Below are 19393 nucleotides of genomic sequence, written 5' to 3' on the forward strand. Positions count from 1 at the left end.
GTGGGTCCTTGCTGTTACTTAGGGACACCTGTGCTTCGCTAAAGGGGAGGGTTATTTATATATGGTGGTGAGATTAATCTGAGGTTAGCAGGGCGGTAGTGGGGATTCTCGGCGCTGCAGTGACCCCCAGTGGAGACTTGGTGGTTGAAAGGTGAGTTGGGCTACAGGAGAGGCAATCAGAGAGGTGTTTGGACAGGGCGGACAGTAATCAAGAGTCAGTCTCCGGGGTGACAGGCGTGGTTGGGGTGGTGGGGCTGATGGCGGCGTTCTGGTAGCTCGTTCCGTAGCAGCTATTTGGAGACAGAGAGTTGGGATCCAGCGGTTTGTTCCCTCCGGGACTCAGGAAGGCTCTGTGTGCAGGCGCGGATGTCGGGGCCTCGCCGGGCTTGGCGCCGAGGATGAATCTGGCCTCGTCCTGCTCCTCCAGGTTGGACATATCCTTCATCATGGTTTTACGGTAGGAGACGGACAGCTTGTTGGAGCCATCCGACATCAGGTTGAAGTGCCGGGCGATGAAGACGATGGGGAGCGGAAGCATGGCCACTACGATGAGAGCAAAGCACATGGCCAGCGCCCAGGGAGGGTAGCTCTGGAAACGCTCCTGAGCCTGCAGGCAGAGAGGGTTCAGTGTGGAAGTGTGACTCGGAAAGAAATGTGAAGAAAAAATGTTTCAGAAAATGCTCCTCAGCTTGAAAGGAGCATTGCAGGAGTTAATACACACACACACACACACACACACACACACACACACACACACAGACTGACCAGCTCTTGGACCCAGGCGTTGTATCCTGGCGGGTTGAAGGCCATCTCTATGACGGTGGCAGAGATGAGCACGATGAGACACAGAGGAGAGACATACTTCCACATGTAGAAGTAGTAGGCGTACGGTCGGAAACCCAACATGTCCTCCAGATCCTGCATGAACCTGACAGCCACAGAGCAGCACAAGAGTTGAAATAATGATGAAGTCCTTTCACACAGTTTTACACTTTTCACTTCACAAATTTATCATTTTTCTTGTCATTTAAAAATCACAGACACAATCACAGCACAGACCCAGACAAAGAGACACGGACACACACCCATACCCACACCTTTACACACACCCACCCACCCACCCAACAGAAATGTCAGTTTCTGATGAACTGTGGGTTTGTAGCTGGCAGCTGAGGTCTAACTGGTCTCACCTCTTGGTGCCGTAGATCCAAGCAACAGACAGATTTTCCAGGATGACCACTATGGTGAGAGGCAGACCAGCAGAGTAATCATCGAACATGGTGACAAAGTAATTCCCTGAGCGCTGCACGAACAACAGGCCACAGAAAAAGGCTACTATACAGCAACACACTAAGGGAAACAGAGAGAAGAAGAAGAAAAAACAAAACAAAGATTAGTGCTAATTCATAGGAAAGATGAAAAATAGCCTTGTCATTATAGAAAACCAATTTGGATCTGTAGATGAGAGAAAGGAGAAATTGGGCGCAATCTATTTTTTATTGCTAGTAGGCTGTTTTGTTTTCTGTTTGTCATTTGCATTCAGGACACACAGGGCAATGCCACAAAGACTAATGCAGCCCATTCCCAAGTGCGCTGAGATCCTTTTTAAGTGCTGAGTAAGTGTTTTGAACTACTAATAGAAAATAGCGGTGAATACCTGTGAAAAGCTCCTTCTGGACCTTGTAGGTGTCGAGGACGGGGGTGGTGATGCCGGTCATGGTGCCGATCATGCTGCCCAGACCCAGGTTGATCAGCATGAAGAAGAACATGACTGACCAGAGCGGAGAAGCTGGGAAATGGGTCATAGCTTCTGTGAAGGCGATGAAGGCCAAGCCTGTACCCTGGACAGCCTGCAGAGAGCGGGTCAGAGAAGTGAGACGATAAAAGCATGGGGACAGCCGGAGGAGCAGGTGTAAAATGGGTCAAATACGGAGCGCACTCATCGATAGGAGCCTAAGGGTTCGGTCCCTCCCACCAGACCCACCTTGTTGAGCTCATCCTCAAGAAGACAGGGCTCCAGACCCAGCTGCGAGAAGCTGCCCTCTTTCACTGTCTTGATGACTCCATACATCTCCGCATAGTCGGAAGTACTAAGGTGGGAGAAGTTCACATGCGGAGGGATTAGATCATGACTCAGCACATTTGAGTTCAGGTATCCAAGGATCTTCTCTGCATTCCTATGAAGACAAAAGGAAAGAAAAACGAGTAAATAGCAGACAACGGTGTGTAGTTGTCAGATTGGGTTCTTGAAATTATTTCATAGCGCATTCTGGTAGCAGAAAAGGAATAACTTGTGGGGGCGTTGAACTTACTCTACGACACACTTTTCGTTCATGAGGTTGGCCTTGAAGCCCAGCACAGCGAACACCACCAGTGTGGCCAGGATGGAGGTGAAGAAGTTGATGAAAGAGACGAGCACAGCGTCGTAATGACAGTTGTTGTCTATCTTGTTGTAGCTGGAGAAGGCTATGACTCCTCCAAATCCCAGGCCCAGGGCAAAGAAGACCTGGGTGGCTGCCTCCCTCCACACCTGGGGCTCCAGCATCTTCTCCAGCTGTGGGACACATCGAGGCAACTTGAATCAAACTGTGTGATTCTCATTTGATTATTGAGTATCAAGGATGGCTGGTGACAAATACAGAGAGGAGGAAAGAGAGAGAGAGAGAGGGTGTGACATCTGTAGGGAATGAAACCGTTCCCTCAATCTCACCTTGGGAGTGAACATGTGAGCAATGCCATCCACAGATCCCTTCAGCATTAAACCTCTGACCAGGAAACAGAAAAGCACCACATAGGGGAACAGAGAGCTGAAGTACATCACCTGAGAAAGGTGGAGAGGAAAAATATAGATTCATTCAATTAGTAGTCTCCTTCAGATTTTTCTCTCTCGTTATATTATCCTCTCCTTTCACAACCTCTCCACCCCATACCCCCCCTCCCGCTGAGCCCACTACCTTCCCAGAGGAGGCGATTCCTCTAATGACAGCGAGGCAGACGATGATCCAGGCCACCAGCAGAGACAGGGTCATTTTGATGTTGAGGCCGCCGCTCTCTGCGATGGTACTGGTGGTGTTCAGAGTCTGGCGGTACCAGAAATAGGTGGTGGCTGAGCTTTTGTCACACTCCGGCTCCACAACTGTGCATCGTAGGAGGCGGGACATGGTGGTGATGGTTTATTTTGGGGGATAATGGGTATGAAGGAGAAGAGAGATGGGCAGATAAACATGTGGAAAGGAGAGAGGAAGGGTGATTTGGGTGTGAGAGGGGGGAAGGATGGGGAGAGCACAGGGGGAAATATAATGAGAAAGAGAATGTTTGCACAGGGTCAGTATCTCAATTCTCTGCTGGATTGCATCTCTCTGACTTAAGTGAGCTAAACAAGGTCATCTCTGTACTACTTAGTATGCAGAGCATGAACACCCATTCACAACACTTGACGTTTTTTTCTGTGCACATACAGTATATTCTGCTCTTATAGCTCAACCTTGGGGAAATGATACATATGCGGCTGGGTTTGGAGTCAGCAATGTAACGATTCTTCGAGAGGTGCAGATTTATACACACATGTGCGCGCACACACACACACACACACACAGAGACACCTACACACCTACAGAGGCGTGGCCAGCTCATTCAATTCATCGATTATGAAATCAAGATAGCCTCTGTCAAATTTTGGTTTGGTTAGGTACAAGTTTATGAATTCCTGTCTCATTGCACCATGATGTTTTGTCCATCCAAGTACTTTGTTTGTGCATTAGATACAGATCTATGAGAAACACTGCATCACCCCCTCATACTCCTTGCAGTTGTACACTGCTGGATGCAGTCCATCGTCCTTCCAGTGAAATGTCTCGCAGTCGGCTTTATACCTCTGTCCTTCAATATCAGCGTCCTTCAGTCTGAATCTCTGCTCCCTTTCTTTCAGCTGGCAGACTCAGTGATGCTGAGTCATGTACATGCTGAGTGTTTCCAGGCGCCCCTGGGGTTACGTTGTTATCGCCTCTAATCTAATAGAGCTCCAGAGGAGTTTAATCTGGATTATGTCCATCTAGTCATGAAGGAACCTTGTGAGGAAGTTAACACAATTTGGCTGATCTGATTCGATGTGCGATTTAGACCCAAGCGGCTGGGCTTGAGGCGAGGCAAAATTTAATCTGGAACTTTGGAGCATGGTGGGTCTATTGTGGTATTATGGTGAGGACAATATACATTAAGGATTGACTGAAACAGTGCCATAAAAGGATATTGCTTCAAAGATAAAATGACTTAACAGGTTGAGTAGAAAATAATAATAAAAAAAAAAACACTAATTAAAACAGTCCATTGTTTGCATGTTTCATTTTAGCATTGTGATGTCACTCACTAGCGAGAGTTCCATTCTTTCTAATTGGGCACTCGCTCCATGGCAGAGGGAACTGGAAGGACTGGAAGAAGTAGAAGATGCTCCAGCCGATAATCACGTTATAGTAGAGACCCACAAAGCCACACACCTGTAGGGATAGATAGATAGATAGATAAATAGATAGATAGATGGTTAGAGAGGGAAATAATTTGTTCTATGACGTTTTGCAGTATTCCCTCTGCTATGTGACGTCAGAGCCACAAGACAGGCTGCGTTAACAGAATCTGGAAATATAAGGTGTCTAGTCTATTACACCAACACAAAATTCTAAAATCGGATCTGTAGAGAGTGGAAGAAGAATGCAAATGAGGCACCGGGCTTTGTGCCTGTCCCATGCCGCTGTCAGTCTTCTGAGCAATCATGCCAGCCAGGACATGCAGAAGCTAAATAAGGTCGAGGAAACCATGAATTATTGAAGCGCTCTCTTTCAGCGGCTTCAATGGTGATCTTCTACAAGATATTTATAGTTACTTCTGCGCCAGCAATGCAACTCTAAAGAGAGGCTAACTTTCACTCCCAAACACTCCAATACCTCTCATAACCCAAGAGAGGCAGTTAAGAGGCTGTTGTGGCTACTCTATCCTGTAACTTAATCCTGTTTATGGCTGTTTCTGTTTCATGATTGTCTGGCATTTACATATTATATGACATGTATTGTACTGGCTAGGAGACACAAAAACATATTTCATTCACAGTTAGATGCTAGATTAGCATGTCTCTCCTAAAAAAACAAAATAAAAAAATACATTAAGTTCAAATAAATAAATAAACATGTTAAAGAAGCAGATGTGTATTGTTTGTCAGGGGATTCAAAGTGTTTGCCCATGCAGAAAAGAAGGTACCATAATAAATCACATAGACAATGCAATAGCTTGTTATTCCTGAAACCGATGCACATTCAGCAGATGTGCTTCTGTTCAACTGTGGGATTGACAGCTACTCCCCCATTACAGCCTCCCTGATTCCTATCAGAGGACCCACACATTTTCTCTCCACTGTACTGTTGTCTACCTGCTTTCCTGTGGCACCACTGTCTACAGTCAGCTACTGTATAACAAAGAAAGTATTATCAAGGGTATGTGTCGAGGGTATGTGCTCACAGCAATAGGTTTGACAGGTGATATCTATTCTGATTTACACCCATCAAGATGAAAACTAACAAAAATTATGAAAATGAAACAGTACCTGCTTCACTTACAATCAAGCTAGACACCCCTATCCCGCCCAGCCGGGGACAGACATAGTTCCACACCCCAATGCTCCCACGCCGGATCTTCTGACCCACTGCCAGTTCCAGGAAGAAGAGCGGGATGCCGATGATGATGAGGAGGATAAAGTAGGGAACCAGATAGGCACCTGAAAAACATGGAACCTTATTGAGCTTATATACAGCATTTCAAGGCAAACCCAACTGATGGTAAACCCAATCGCAGGCGTGTTGACACATGAAATATGATTTTAAATATCATTAAAGTTCTCTGAAACACCGAAAAAGCTTGTTGAACTTGTTGGTGTTGAAAAATTCAGATCTGGAAACAAAAGTTTAGTAGTCATTTAAACCCCCGATCCTACCTTTTAACAGTACTGTTCCAGCATAGTTTCATATCTACCTCCTGCTATGCTGTCACATATCTTTCTCCTGGCTTTTCTGAATATCTTCACGCTATTTCAAAACCAAACCAAACAATGATGACAGTAAACACTTTAGATCAAGGATTCATCTAGCCCATGGCCCATGGTTTGGCAGTCAACATCATAAAAGTGTCCTTGGTCCTACATCACATTAGTGTCCTGTCCAAGGTGCCATAGAGATAAAGAGTAACACCATACACTGAGCACAATACGAGCGTCTCTACATTTTTAAACACTAGCTCAGAACATTTATTACGGTTTTTCAATCAATATGCAAGAAAAGTGTATGTGTCACGTTTGTAAAGTGTAAACAAAACCGGTGACGCTCATCACAGGCAGAGACAAGGTGGAAATAATATGTTTGGTTAGCTATCCAATCCCATCAAAACAACAGATGATGTTTTCTCTGTTGCCTCTGGCTTTCCACTTGAGGAAGTGTTGCAAACCAACAGTATAATCTCCAGTAGTCACAGTTGTCTCCAAAATGTGAAATATGCAGGTGACGTACCGATGTCTGTCAGTATGCCAAACCACATTCACTTTCATAACATTACTGTATTATGTTCAGTGCTTCAATGTGCCACTAATGTGCCCCTAAAACACTCACCTAGGATTTTGTATTGCATTTTGTATTGTTAATACCACTAACATTACGTTTGTTGGTGGCATTTCATTTGGTATCACGATGTGTGTCAGAGCACTCTCTTTTAACAATGTGGGGCAGGAAGGTAAGTGGGTAAAATCAGACAGGCTCTACTGTTATGGTGAATAGCGGCCTAAGTAGAGATTTTACAGGTCGCAGCTTAAGCCACTAAGTAAATATGCTTCATACAGTAATTCAACAGTGTTGCATCAGTTGTGAATGAATTCTTTAAAATAACCTCTCATTTACCAACAACTTGGAAAATATGATATAGTGTTAACTCCCCCCTCCTCCTCTCCTGAAGCCCATCCAACCCCATTGCTGATTATTTTTTGAATTTCATTTGAATTAAGAGGGAAGTCTAAATTTGTCCCTTCCCAGCTTAATCCTGGGGAAGGGAGGCATAATCAGGATGCAACTGTGTTTTATGTGCGAAGGGTTCATCCGGGATGGGAAGACTTATGGTAGGCAAGCATGTACTAATATTAATACATCAAAAGTAGGAATTACATACAGTGGCTTACACATCTCATAGCGGGTGGAATAATATGGCACAGACAGAGTGAAGAGAAGAGGAAATGGGCTAAATAAAGCGAGCTGGAATAGAGAGAACAGTGAGGTCAGCAAGGTGAATCCAGTGAGGCGTTTTGGGCCTTTGCCAGGATCCTCCAATCAGCTGACAAATACTGTGCCTCTTCAGCCAAATCCACTCCATCACAGGTTATTTGAACTGGGGCCAGCTCATAGTATGATATATGGCAAGCTCACTGGCATAAAGAAGTGACAAGGGAGGGAGAATGATAGAGGGTGTTAGACAGAGAGAGAGAGAAAGGCATGAGGAGGGAGAGGAATAGAGGAAAAGAGAGGAGTGCCCACTGAGCGATAACTACCCAACAACACAGACCTTTAATGTGTCTGTAATTGGTTGTCAGACAGCAAATTACAGAGTGAAAGATGGCGGTTCTCCAGGTCACACAACCTGACAGATTAGGAATGAGCCTACTGTCGGTAAATCCTGCCTATATGCAATAAATCAGGACAATGGCAGTAAAGGTAAGCAGGGGGAGCTGATGGGGCTGTACACAAAAACATTAGAGGCTAAAGCAAGGCAACCCATGATGACAAGGTATTTTTTACCTACTATGAACACAGGTTTACACAGTAGTCTACACCTCCAATTACAGGGTTACCGGACAAAAATAAATCCTCAACACTATATAGACGCATTCATTTTTAATCGAGCTCTTTCCTGTTGACTAGAGTATCAGTTGAGCCCCGGCCTGCCCTACTGGCAGTAGTAATCAATAGTGCAGCTATATTTAGAGTTGGCTGTTTTCTGTGCAATCCAGCTTCTCTCTTGGCAGTCTAGTCTGACTGTAGTGGAAAGGCAAGTGGAACTGCCATGTAGTTCCTGATCATCGGGGTCACTGAGCCACTACAGGTGAGCAGCTCAAACACTCTTCATCTAGCGGTGACAAACAGAAAGCTGAGCCGGTACTGACCTCATACAAATGAAAATCAGCCTGCTTGTCATGTCAGTATAATCTCAACAACAAATCACAAGAGTTGGCCTTGTGTTATAGGTTGCAACACATAGCTATGATGCATAGTTCACGTTTGGATTTCCAATATAAATATAGTTGTTGACTGTGCTGTATGCAACACTGGGCCAATGGAGAGCAAAGTCTCCAACTTACCTCCTCCATTCTTTTGGCACAGGTAAGGGAAGCGCCACACGTTTCCCAGGCCGACAGAGAAGCCCACCTGGGCCAGGATGTACTGCAGCTTGCTGTTCCAGGCGGGGCGTCCATCATTTTCAGGGACCTCTATCTGCGGGACTTTCTTCCCAGCAGCTCCTCCTACGTTCAGGGAGCTGTTCTTGTAGTCCAGCGGCTCCTCGTGTGCGAGCAGGTCAGCCACCGACTCTGTGACGTGCTCATGGCTTTGCTCGCGCTGTGTCACCTTGCTGTTCTTAGGCATCAGGGACGCTGAGGGTTGGGAGCTGGGAAAGGGGTGGGGGTGGAGAGAGAGAGCAAGTATGGTAGCAGCAGAAAGAAGTGATGCAGGCAGAGAGTGGAGAAGGTCTGGCTGGATGTTATATGGGAGATGCTGGAGAGTGACAGCAACTGCTGGATTCCAGGTGTGGGCCTCGGTCCTGCATCACAAAAACAGAGGAATGAAATTGTATTTCAGTGTCATCATCAAAATATAAGCATGAGCATTTTATTTCTTTACAAGGATGCTTTATTGGACACCCATTCCATTAAAAGTCCACATTTTAAACAAAAGGAGGTCAATTATTTGCCCTTGACAAGGCCTGTTTGAGTACAGTAATTTTAAGCTGGCTTTGCACCGCTGTGCCCTTAAATAACACTTCAGATAGAGCCACTGACACAATTATTCCCCCATTTAGTGCTTGGTTAAGCTTGTAATAAGACTCTGGCTTGTAACACATGACCATGCCTCTCTAGAGACATGAAGGATGTCAACAGAGAGACAGGACACCATTCATCAAACCTGTACCCTGAACCTGGTTCTTTCAACAAAAACTACTCAGCAATGCAATTTAAGGATCCAGTGAATTTCATCAGACATTTTTACATTTCAAAAACAGCATAGGCCTTTGTCTCCCACACAAGTTTTTGGCTCAAAAAATTCCCAATCCTGCAAATTGTTCTACTTAATTTCCCTGTTCTGCAAGCTTAACTTTAGTGAAGCTTTTTCCTGTAAATCCCCTAATCCTCTGAAGCCTTGCAGCAGCATCCTCACCCCTCTTTCAGGGAGTGGTTGGTTTAACCCAAACGCAATGGAGGAAGTGAGCATGATGCTCTGAATAAACTGCAGTCATGTGTTCTCCTGATCCACATCACAAGCCCGGTGTAGGCTCATTACTTATTGAGCGAGTCGTTTCTCCATTATAAAAATCCACCATCCACTGAAATGCAGAACTACAAAGCCCATGGGATCTGTGAGGGCGGAGGACAGGGGGAAAGTAAAACACAACACTAACAGAAATGACTGATTGTCCATCTCACACCACATTCTCTGTGATGGCATTGATTGAAAGACTTTTGAAGCCAAATCAGATTAGAGGTGTAAGTATTGTGGTTTTGCCAAAGGAAACACTGGGACTGAATAGAGGTCACACAGAGGACAGAGAGGAGCGGTTCAAACTGGGGTAACATCTTGAGAGACTGTTGGCTGCTACACCTCGAGTGTGATGCAACAGCAGTGATGCACGAGCCTCCCTCGTCACGACACGCCGCTGCTTACATCAGTCCCTCCCAAACTCTCATCAGCAAATTCTCCATTAAGAACATTAACCACAACAACACTAGCATAGCTTCTGCTGGTGACAAGGAAGCTTCAAACAATTGTCAACTTAACTCCTTTACAGTAGTATTTGTGTACAGTAACTAATGATGCTCAATACATGCATTCGCTGTACTTGCTGATTTTTTTTTTCTTTTTATATCATAACAGATTTCCTCCTCTGTGCATGTCAAGAGCCCATGATGCAATAATCCACGTCCATTCACAAGTGCAACTCTTCATAATCCCATGTGCATTAACTCTAAAGCCCCCAGCTCTGCTTCTGACTTGTCATTCAATCCCATACTGTACGAGACACGTAATATCAATCTGCAGCTGCATCATCCAGCCAGAAATGAGAAATGAAAACACATCAACCCACCCAACCAATAATCCTGCTGAAAAAAAAAAATAGTATTCAGATAACTGCATGCAATGTTAAGAGTCTGACTATATGATGCAATTTTATAGCACAGTTTTCAATGGCAAACAATAGGGTGGAGTAGCAAACGAGGGAAATGGCAGGGGACCAGCAGCTTGTTTTTATCCCCATCCCAGGTCGATGAGAATAAAGCCATGTCCTTGGATGCAGAAGACCCAGATTGACTCTTTCAGCATGCAGTTAAAAACTGAAAATTGATTTGAGAGTCAGGGGATTTCATAACCAAATCTAACGCAATTATAATGATTACAACCACATCAGCCATGGTGTATCTGCGGTTGTGTCATGTTTACATAACCTGTGTGAATATATGCCAGATTTGTGTATATTTATTCTCTATTTTGCCTATTCAGAGAGTTTCTCCATCCATTATGACGAGGCATAGCATTCATGTTAGCAGGGTATTTCTTCAGTACCACCGACAGCACTTCTAGTGAAACCACATAAATAATTTGGTCTGATGCTTGCTTATTCCGTACACGTATTACATCATCAGCAGAGGCTGCAATATGGAATAATTTATTGTGCTGAATAACGACAAAAATAACGTAGTTTAAATTAGGAAATGCAAATTCGGCACTGATGTTTGGTATACTGTGCAAGTAAGTAGTTCATCATGAATGTAATAAGTCCTCAGTTATGATTTCATGTCTGTAGCCAAGACAAAGTGTTCAAAATGTGTAATCAACATCACATCACATTAAAGGCAACATGTCTGATCTGAATGACTTTAAATAATCCTGATGGCCTCTCTCTCTCTCTCTCTCTCTCTCCCCACACACAAACTAGAGTTGATATTAATGTAATCACCTAAGCTATGCACACTCTACATGAAAGCAGAAAAGGGGCACTTCATTTAATTTAATACTTCATTATTGTCATGCATGCATATTTCTCATGAGGAATGCAATGCAAAGGAAATCATACTTTGCACTGTTAACTTTTCAGCACCAACAAAGGTTGTAAGTATAATATTAAACACTCCTAACTATAAACATACACCCTTACCATCACTAGCCTCACTCAGACACATTACAAAGTGCACCTAATTAAAAGTTACACTCTATATGCATAAGAATATGTTTGTATGAACTATAATTGAATAGACAATAGAGGGGCAAATGCAGAGTGGTTTCCAAATCCAAACCTTAGCCATGCAAACATGCACAATAACACAACATAATACATTTTTGCCCACGAGGTACAACACCACACCCTGCAGGTATCAGCTTCAGCTATCAACCTTGTTCAAATGTCCTCACTAATCGATCCTGTGATCTCTGGTACTAGCATGACCCAACACGACTGTCGGCAACACAAAGCAGACTCAGTAATAAAAACTGAGAGGTAACATGAGCAGAGTAGCAATATGCAGGGCTGAGCTGCTTCACAGTGGAAATGAAAAAGTATTAAAAAGTCTGTAGCATGGTAGTTTTAATGCAAAAGCCCATTTTTTATAAAAGGACGAACTGGAATAGTCTACATCTGAAGCATTAGGACATCAACTTGCACAGCATTGTTTTTTTTTTTTTGTCATTAATCCTCTTTTCACTCTAAAATATAGTTCACACATAAAACGACCAGCTGCACTCCCTGTCTGAAATGTTGCAGCTTGGGTGAAAGAGCTGAATGTCCTCACTAATCAACACCAGATACTCCCAGAAGAGAGACATCACTCCCCGCGTGCGCCCGGTGACAAATTTGGTGCAGATATTGATCGCTTAATATTTTGTAACGCCTCTAGTTTTTACTGCTCTATTATGAATGATGTGACGACTTTTAAATACACGCACTCAAGGTCAAATAAGATATGGGATTATTTCATGTCATCTGAGAAAACTAGGACACAGATAGAAGTCTATTTTTGTTCCTCATGCAAATTTTACACAATTAGCCTATCCGAAGATAACTTTAAGTGATTCGAAAGAAGTGTAGCCTATGTTAAAGACAGAAACGTAGCAATTGAAACTCTTTCTGAAACTCGAGTTTCTGCAGAAATTTCTACTGCAAGAGGCTACAGAAAACAGTCTACATCTTTTTTTTCCAGGTGATATCACCTATCGAGTTTCTTGCCTCTCAGAATGAGAAGCTCAGTGGAGGAATAATGAAAACAAAATATATTCTTTCTCACCGTGAATCTTTGGAAGCGATCAACAATATCCAGTGTTTAATACCAGTGCAGCTGTCAAAGAAAGCCTAGCATAACTGGAGAGCGACATTAACATCCGCCTGGTGTCACTTCTGTTTCAGTGTGGTACCCGGTGTAGGAGACTGGAGGACGGAGGCTGCTGGATCACATGCTGCTTTGGCTACAATTGACATGCAGGGTGGAGAGTCCAGGGCGCACCGTGACGCACAAAGTGCTATTCATTATCACACTGGCGAATGATCACCTGCCAGTCACTTGTTGTTTGACACGGATCCTCAGGAGACATCCACCCATCAAAGCATCTCTGCACGTGGAGGAGGTATGGTGAGGATATGGTGCAAAACTGTGCGTGGCTTTGTCAAGGTTATTCACTCCTATCCGAGGAAGTGATTGTCTGACGCAGCTTTCGTCATACTCTATATAGGCTGGTCCCAAATGCGTTTTTCAATTGATAAAAAATTCAAGCCATTCACCACAGCCCCGTCAGTATAGTAGGCTACTCAGAAAAGCAGCACACCCCGTCTCTTAAAGGTAACACTCAGTAAGCCTGGTTGTTAATGTCAGAAGAGTCATGAGGTTATGACAACATCACCAATAAAGGTGTTTTTTTTTTTTTTTCTTTTAGATCAAAATTGCAAAATAGACAAGAGATCAGGAGTTTATTTTCTGGTTGAAGCAGTTCATAGCTGAGTATAGTGTTGAAATTTAATGTCCAGACTGACTAACAGATTCTTTGAACAGCAGATGGAAATGATCAAGCTGTTTACACTGGCTGGAGGGGCTGCTGGTTACAATGGATAAGCATTAATAAATGAAAGATACTCACAGACAATAAAAGGGAGAAAAGAAGGACAGTCTGTACTTGAGGCAGAGGAGACACTATTTTCAGTGCCATTGAACACTTACCTCACATACCTTGCTGCCTACTTTTCACTGGCACACACTATATTGCTATAATAGTCTGTAAATCACAATTTTGATAAGAATCCTCTTTTTGGAGGGAGAGAATATGCATGTAATTCTCATGATCTTGGGCTATTCTGTTTGTGAACATGGACAACACTCACACAAGTGCCAAGACACTGATCTCTGATACCATCCGGCTTTATCTTCCCGATGAAACTTGAAGTGTGTGAGCTACAACTGCTCCACTCCCAATGTGTGGTCTTTTTCTATTGAGACATTGGACACGCGACACGACTGCAGCAGACACAGCCAGCTGGAGGACCATAAATCATGCACCATCCAGCAGAATATTCTTTAATACCACCGAGATAGGGGAGGTTGATATCATCTTGAGGCCATTTTTCATCCTGACCTTATGGATTTATTTTGTCCTCTATTCCCACACGTCTACCCTCTTGACCATTTTAATCAGGCCTATTTATTTGCTTCTTTACATTTCTCTGCATCTGCAATCAAAACGAACGTAATTATCATTATACAATTTGGTCTCAATGGTGATACACAACATGGGGTGGCTAAAGGTGTAGTTGATGTTTCGGTGAATAAATATTTAAACTCTCCATGAGGACAAAATCCTGCTTAACAAGCTTTAAATCATTTTGAACTGGCTCCAAATGGCAACACAACACACTCATATAAGATGTGACCTCTACAAACATATCTCATATGCTGTTCAGATGTATGATTTTGATGTGTTTTTTTTTAGTTTCAACTAAAAGCAGCCCAGAGTGCAGCATCCAAGACTTACTGAGGGTCCGTTCTGTCTGTTCTATTTCTAAGGCTGGTCCTTGCTCGCTCTGTGACGCTTTTGACGCACACCTTTTCAGAGCTGACTACTGGGATCAGTTGCCACAGCAACCTCAGGATCATATGACAGACTTTGTCTCATCTCTGCACTCTTTTTTCTGCATTCTTCTCCTGATAAATTGCTTTGTCCTAGTTGGAAAAAAACAAAACACATTCAAAATACTACACACATGTGGCCTCCTGGGTTACTTTTCCTGTTTGGTTGCTTAAACTTTGGCTTCTTCAGTTTTAGTTATGACTAAAGTAACAGAGGGCAGTTTATCTTCTCAGAGTCTTATTAAAACATCACAGGCCACTGTTTCAAGTCATTTGAGGAGTTGTTGTACCATATGGATGCCTGCTCCTCCCGCTGCCATCTCTTCTCCTTCCCCAGTTCTCTCATGTTTTGCTTTTTCTCCTTAGTAAGTTTTGGAAGTGTGTGGTGGATTAAAGGTGTTTGCCTGTTGTGCTTTCTCAGCTCAGTCTTGCTTCCTCAGCCTCTCGTCACCCTGTCTTATGTGAGACAAGCCTGACAAGAAATCTCAGCGACATGATCTCCCATAATACGTTGCATCCGAAAGAAGGTGCCACTGCTTTGCAGGCACACTCAAAATCTGATAATAAATTCTGATTAAGTCAGTTTAAAAGCAAGGATTGAAGGACTGAGTGTGGTGTAAGGGTAGAAACTTATATTATGCCTACCATACATTTAACAACAATTTGTCTCAAGTCATGAGTTTTTAGTCCTAGAGGTTCTCACATTTTAAGATTCTGTTAAGACTGCGAATCATGCAGCATCACACATTAAAAGACTCCAGCAGGATTTTTCAGAGATTTGGTAGTAGTTCCTTGCTGCATCACCAAGCTTTAGGTGCATGTGAAGGATTCTACAGGGTCAAAACACTGATAAATGGACTATGATGTTTAAGTGTGAATGAAGCTACAACATCTCTCTCCTCCACCATCTACTGAATGAATAAGTAATGTTGTCCCCTTACTCAAAAACGAATATTGAAGTGCCCTTGACCAAGGCATTAAACCCCCAGCTGCTGCAGGGGAGCTGCTCGGTTGTAATGTGTCATTCAGTGAACCACTTGGCTATACGTTTCTGGTTTTATTAAGCTTGTCTCAGCAGCCTGCCGGCCTGTGGGACCGCTGGCACAGTGGTGCTGTTGCCCTCTCTGGTTAGCAGATGACCGGGCGGTCCCATTTGGTTTGGAGGAGCCGGGGCTTTGTTCTGCCCCCCTTTACCCCGTGTCCTCTTACTATTTGTTGTACATATTCTTATATAATGTTTTTCAACCTCCCTCCTACCGCTACTGTGACAATGTTCAGAGTTTATGGGAAGGACATAGGAGATTTGCTTCTGCCTGCAGTTTATTTGGCACCAAATATAAAGAAAAAACACAGAAATAACACAACACCAGTGCTTAAGTCACTGTACCCCCTTTTAAGTCTTTAAATAAATGTTCCCTTTGTCTGGTTTTGTCTAACAGCCTGTACAGCAGCAGCTTTTTCAGCCAGCTGTTTTCCCTCTGTCTGTCTTTCTGTTTGTCTTTATCATTCTCCATCATCCGTTGCTTTATCTTTTCTTATTGTCAGGATCCCTCTGTATGGTGTACTTTTTCTCACGTATAACTTCAAACATCCTCTATGCTTTTTTCAGTCATAACTAATGCCTCTTTCATAGCTGACGTCGACTACCTTTACTCCTTTTGACGGCACGCAGCACATTTCTATCCCTCTCTGCTAACTGTTCACCTTCACTCGTCTCTACCTTCACAATTTTTTCCCAGCTCATTTGCGGCCCCCATTTTTCACTGAAAGCCTCTTTTCTTTTGTACTCCCCCTCGCCCACTTCCACTCACGTGGGCTCACGCATTCTGCATCTGCACCGCCACATCCGTCCAGTACTTTTCCTTCACTCCAGTCTCATTTATATTCCTCCCTCCCTGCCTCTTCCCATCCCTCCCTCCCTCCTTCCTGTTTCTCCCCTTGTGTTACGCTGTCTGGGTCACTCTCAGCTCCTAAAAAAAGCTCCAGCCTGCATTGGGTTTTATGTTCAGGTTCTCACATGGTACCACTCAGCTAGTTAGTATTCCATTGTGTTTAGCACAATAACCGCTTGAACAAACTGTAACTACTTCTGTGAAAGTGAAAATGCAATACTTCTGAGAGTACTAAATGGATTTACACTCAGTCAAAGCAATTGATGGACCGCTCTGTTTACATTGCTGTCCGCAATCAATACATTAATGATTTAATGATTCCTCTTGTGAAGAGGGTTAAAGCTAATTGATGGATGACCCCTTCTTTGCTAGGAGGGATGATGCTCTCTCTCTCACTGTACTGTTTCAGCTTTTTACTGAACCGGTATAGTACTGTTAAAAACAACATATAATGAACATATTATTATAAAACACAAACTATTTATATAGACATCACACAAGGTTTATAAGTAGGCTATGTAAAGACATTAACAAAGAGCTTTAATTTGAATGGATATGAAGGAGTGAAGCAATAACTTTGTTTTGATTTCACAGGGATCAAAAAACACATGGAACTTAGATATCTATGATATCTGCACATGCGTCCCCACAGTACTGCAACAACTTTAGCCCTCCTAGTTTCCCAGAGTGCATCAGTGACTGGGGATCTGGTGCTGTGCAGGTGTTCAGACAGAGGAGAATGTGGGTCATGCTGGGCTGACAGACCTACTGCAGTGCTACACCATATGCCAACCTGCCAAGATGGCCTGTATCTCTTGGTGCAGGTTTTAGTCAAAAACTGTTCTATGAGGGGTTTGTGCTGGTATTGTCATCAAATCAGTATCGATCCATGAATATAAACAGGTGATATAAAAGAGATAAAACCTAAATACAATTGAGAATCAGTTTGGGAATCAGTCGGTGGCTTAGCTGCTTCCAGTTAGATCATCCTTTATCCGCTGCCACTTACGCAGTGGGACTTTCATCTTGATTGTATTGATTTGACAATGAATTCTGACATGTTGGAGAAAAAAAAAGTCCAGCTTATGAAGGCCAATGATAGGTTGTCTTTTGGTTGGTTGACAAGAGAAATGCACAAACAGATCTGTTACTGAGCATCTGTCTCACATGAAAGCCATGTGCAGTGGGTCAGGTCATCCTGTTCACCTTATTGCAACAGACAAAAATAGAAACTCATTAAAACCTGTTTTTCCTCACTAATCCTTTGCAGATTTCCCTCTACTTTGACAGCTCATTAACAAAAACCTTTGTGTGCCACTCTGTTGTTGATGGTTATTACCAGATGAACCACATATCTGTTGCAGTACATTTTCTATTTTCATATTTTCATTAAATTCATAGTAGTAGTGAATTTGAGATAGCAGCATAAATACAGTGCGGACTTAACTGTCCAAAAACTGCAAATTAAGTATAATTTTTAGATTATGCTATTTAAAATGTGCTGACAGCACAAATGTGTGGGTGGGTTGCATCCTGAGTGGTTATCTGCTAGTAAACATTTGCACACGTACTGCAACTGTAAGCAAATAATTCTCACCTAATATTTTTGCCACTGTTATTATGTAAGTATGATTCTGACGGCTGAATGCTTTGGTCGCTCCATTTGAGCAGGGCAATTGCCCTGGATATTGGGAGGAGATTTAAAGCAGGCACATTTCCCCCCTCATACTATCTTTACAGGCACACTTAAACCCATATTAATACTGGGTGGCAGATTGCCCTGCTGGGCCATGTGACGGCCTATAGAAGAATTCCACCAGATGGTCTCTCAAAGAGGGGCCAGTCCAGCTCACAGGGTTGAGGGCAAAGCTCCCGTCCCAAATTTTTTTTGGACAACATAATCCTTTTAAAATACTCCTGCAGCAAAGCGTACTTTTTTTTCTTTTCTTTTTTTAGTAATTATTGTTGGCTTAACAAGGTTGATGCAACAGGGAATTTTATATAATAGGGTCAGTCTCACTTTATAGTGAGATGAAAAAGTGAAACCTATTCTTAAAAAAAAAGATTGATAACACAGAATTAAAGCAAATGATGGTAGCCTACATTTTAAAGTAGGAGGCTTAAGTCTTTGTTGGTCACAATGATTTTAGAGAGGGGATCCTCTGTATTTTGGAAATATTGACTTGTGGTAATGATCTTTGTCCAAAATGGATATATATAGCTTTTGGACAATTAATTTTTAGTGTATATGTTGTGATAAGTGGGACAGAGAAAATAGCATAGCCCTCATCGAGAAGCATTTAGTCTGTAAGAACCTTGGCTGAGAGTGACTGGATAAAGAAATGCACAACAGACATTGATCTGAGGAGACTGACATTTGCATGTCTAAAATATGTGTGTGTGTGTGTGTGTGATGCGTGTGTGTGACGCATGTGTGTACGTGTCTGTATGTGTGTGTGTGTGTGTGTGTGTGTGTGTGTGGCACAATGGAACACAAAGCTAGTGGAGAGAGAAGTTTATGAATTGATGTTAAAAATATTCTGACAGTTTTTTCTTCCTGTCAGATGAAACATTATTCCTAAAGCAATACAAATTAAGAATGGGACCCCATCTCTCCCTCTGCTGTGGCAGGCAGGCTGTAATCCTACGCGTGGGAGCGCCCTACATACATGCCTTAACATTTGTATTCCTGTGTACTATTAATACTATCAATGGAAGTTGGGGGACAGCTACACAAATTAACACAATTAACAAATACCCCAGATAGTATGTAGATTTGCATAACATGAAGAACTGTTCAACATGGAATAAACCTTGTGTTGGTGAAAGCTCTAGGACCATTAACCATTCATTGAGCACATGGCACCAACTTTTTCTGTTAAAAGGAGTGTAGACAGTCCATTCACCCGCATTAGTTTTATTATCCTTGCCAGAAGTGCAGACATCTACATGCACTGATGTCTCTGAGAGACTGTACTATTTTCATTTTTTTGTTGAAGTGCGCATGTCTGAAATGCCCGTGGTAGTCATCTTTATAGGCCAGCTGGTAGCCCATAAGACAATGCTGTGGCTATTTTTCAGTGCAGTTGAATTGGAAAGTTGCCTTTTC

The 19393-nt window shown here is 43.0% G+C and overlaps 1 protein-coding gene across 1 annotated transcript; it reads right to left on the reverse strand.

The window, feature by feature from the left end:
- Positions 1 to 208: 208 nt before the first annotated feature.
- Positions 209 to 8660, reverse strand: LOC139932143 (sodium-dependent neutral amino acid transporter SLC6A17-like). Its single transcript, XM_071925833.2, has 11 exons — positions 8378 to 8660; positions 5604 to 5761; positions 4367 to 4493; positions 2955 to 3136; positions 2711 to 2821; positions 2313 to 2554; positions 1985 to 2177; positions 1658 to 1850; positions 1191 to 1350; positions 766 to 928; positions 209 to 607 (listed from the first exon to the last, which is right to left on the reverse strand). Exons 1-11 carry the CDS (start codon positions 8658 to 8660, stop codon positions 209 to 211), a joined length of 2211 nt encoding a protein of 736 aa, XP_071781934.1.
- Positions 8661 to 19393: the final 10733 nt, after the last annotated feature.

Source organism: Centroberyx gerrardi, chromosome 5, assembly GCF_048128805.1.
Source record: "Centroberyx gerrardi isolate f3 chromosome 5, fCenGer3.hap1.cur.20231027, whole genome shotgun sequence".
Lineage (NCBI taxonomy): Eukaryota > Metazoa > Chordata > Actinopteri > Beryciformes > Berycidae > Centroberyx > Centroberyx gerrardi.

Coding starts and splice junctions, on each gene's coding strand:
- LOC139932143 (XM_071925833.2), bottom strand. CDS start 8,660: ATGCCTAAGAACAGCAAGGTGACACAGCGCGAGCAAAGCCATGAGCAC. Junction 4,494..5,603: donor TAGGGGTGTCTAGCTTGATT/GTAAGTGAAGCA, acceptor CTATCCCTACAG/GTGTGTGGCTTTGTGGGTCT. Junction 2,178..2,312: donor AACGAAAAGTGTGTCGTAGA/GTAAGTTCAACG, acceptor TTGTCTTCATAG/GAATGCAGAGAAGATCCTTG.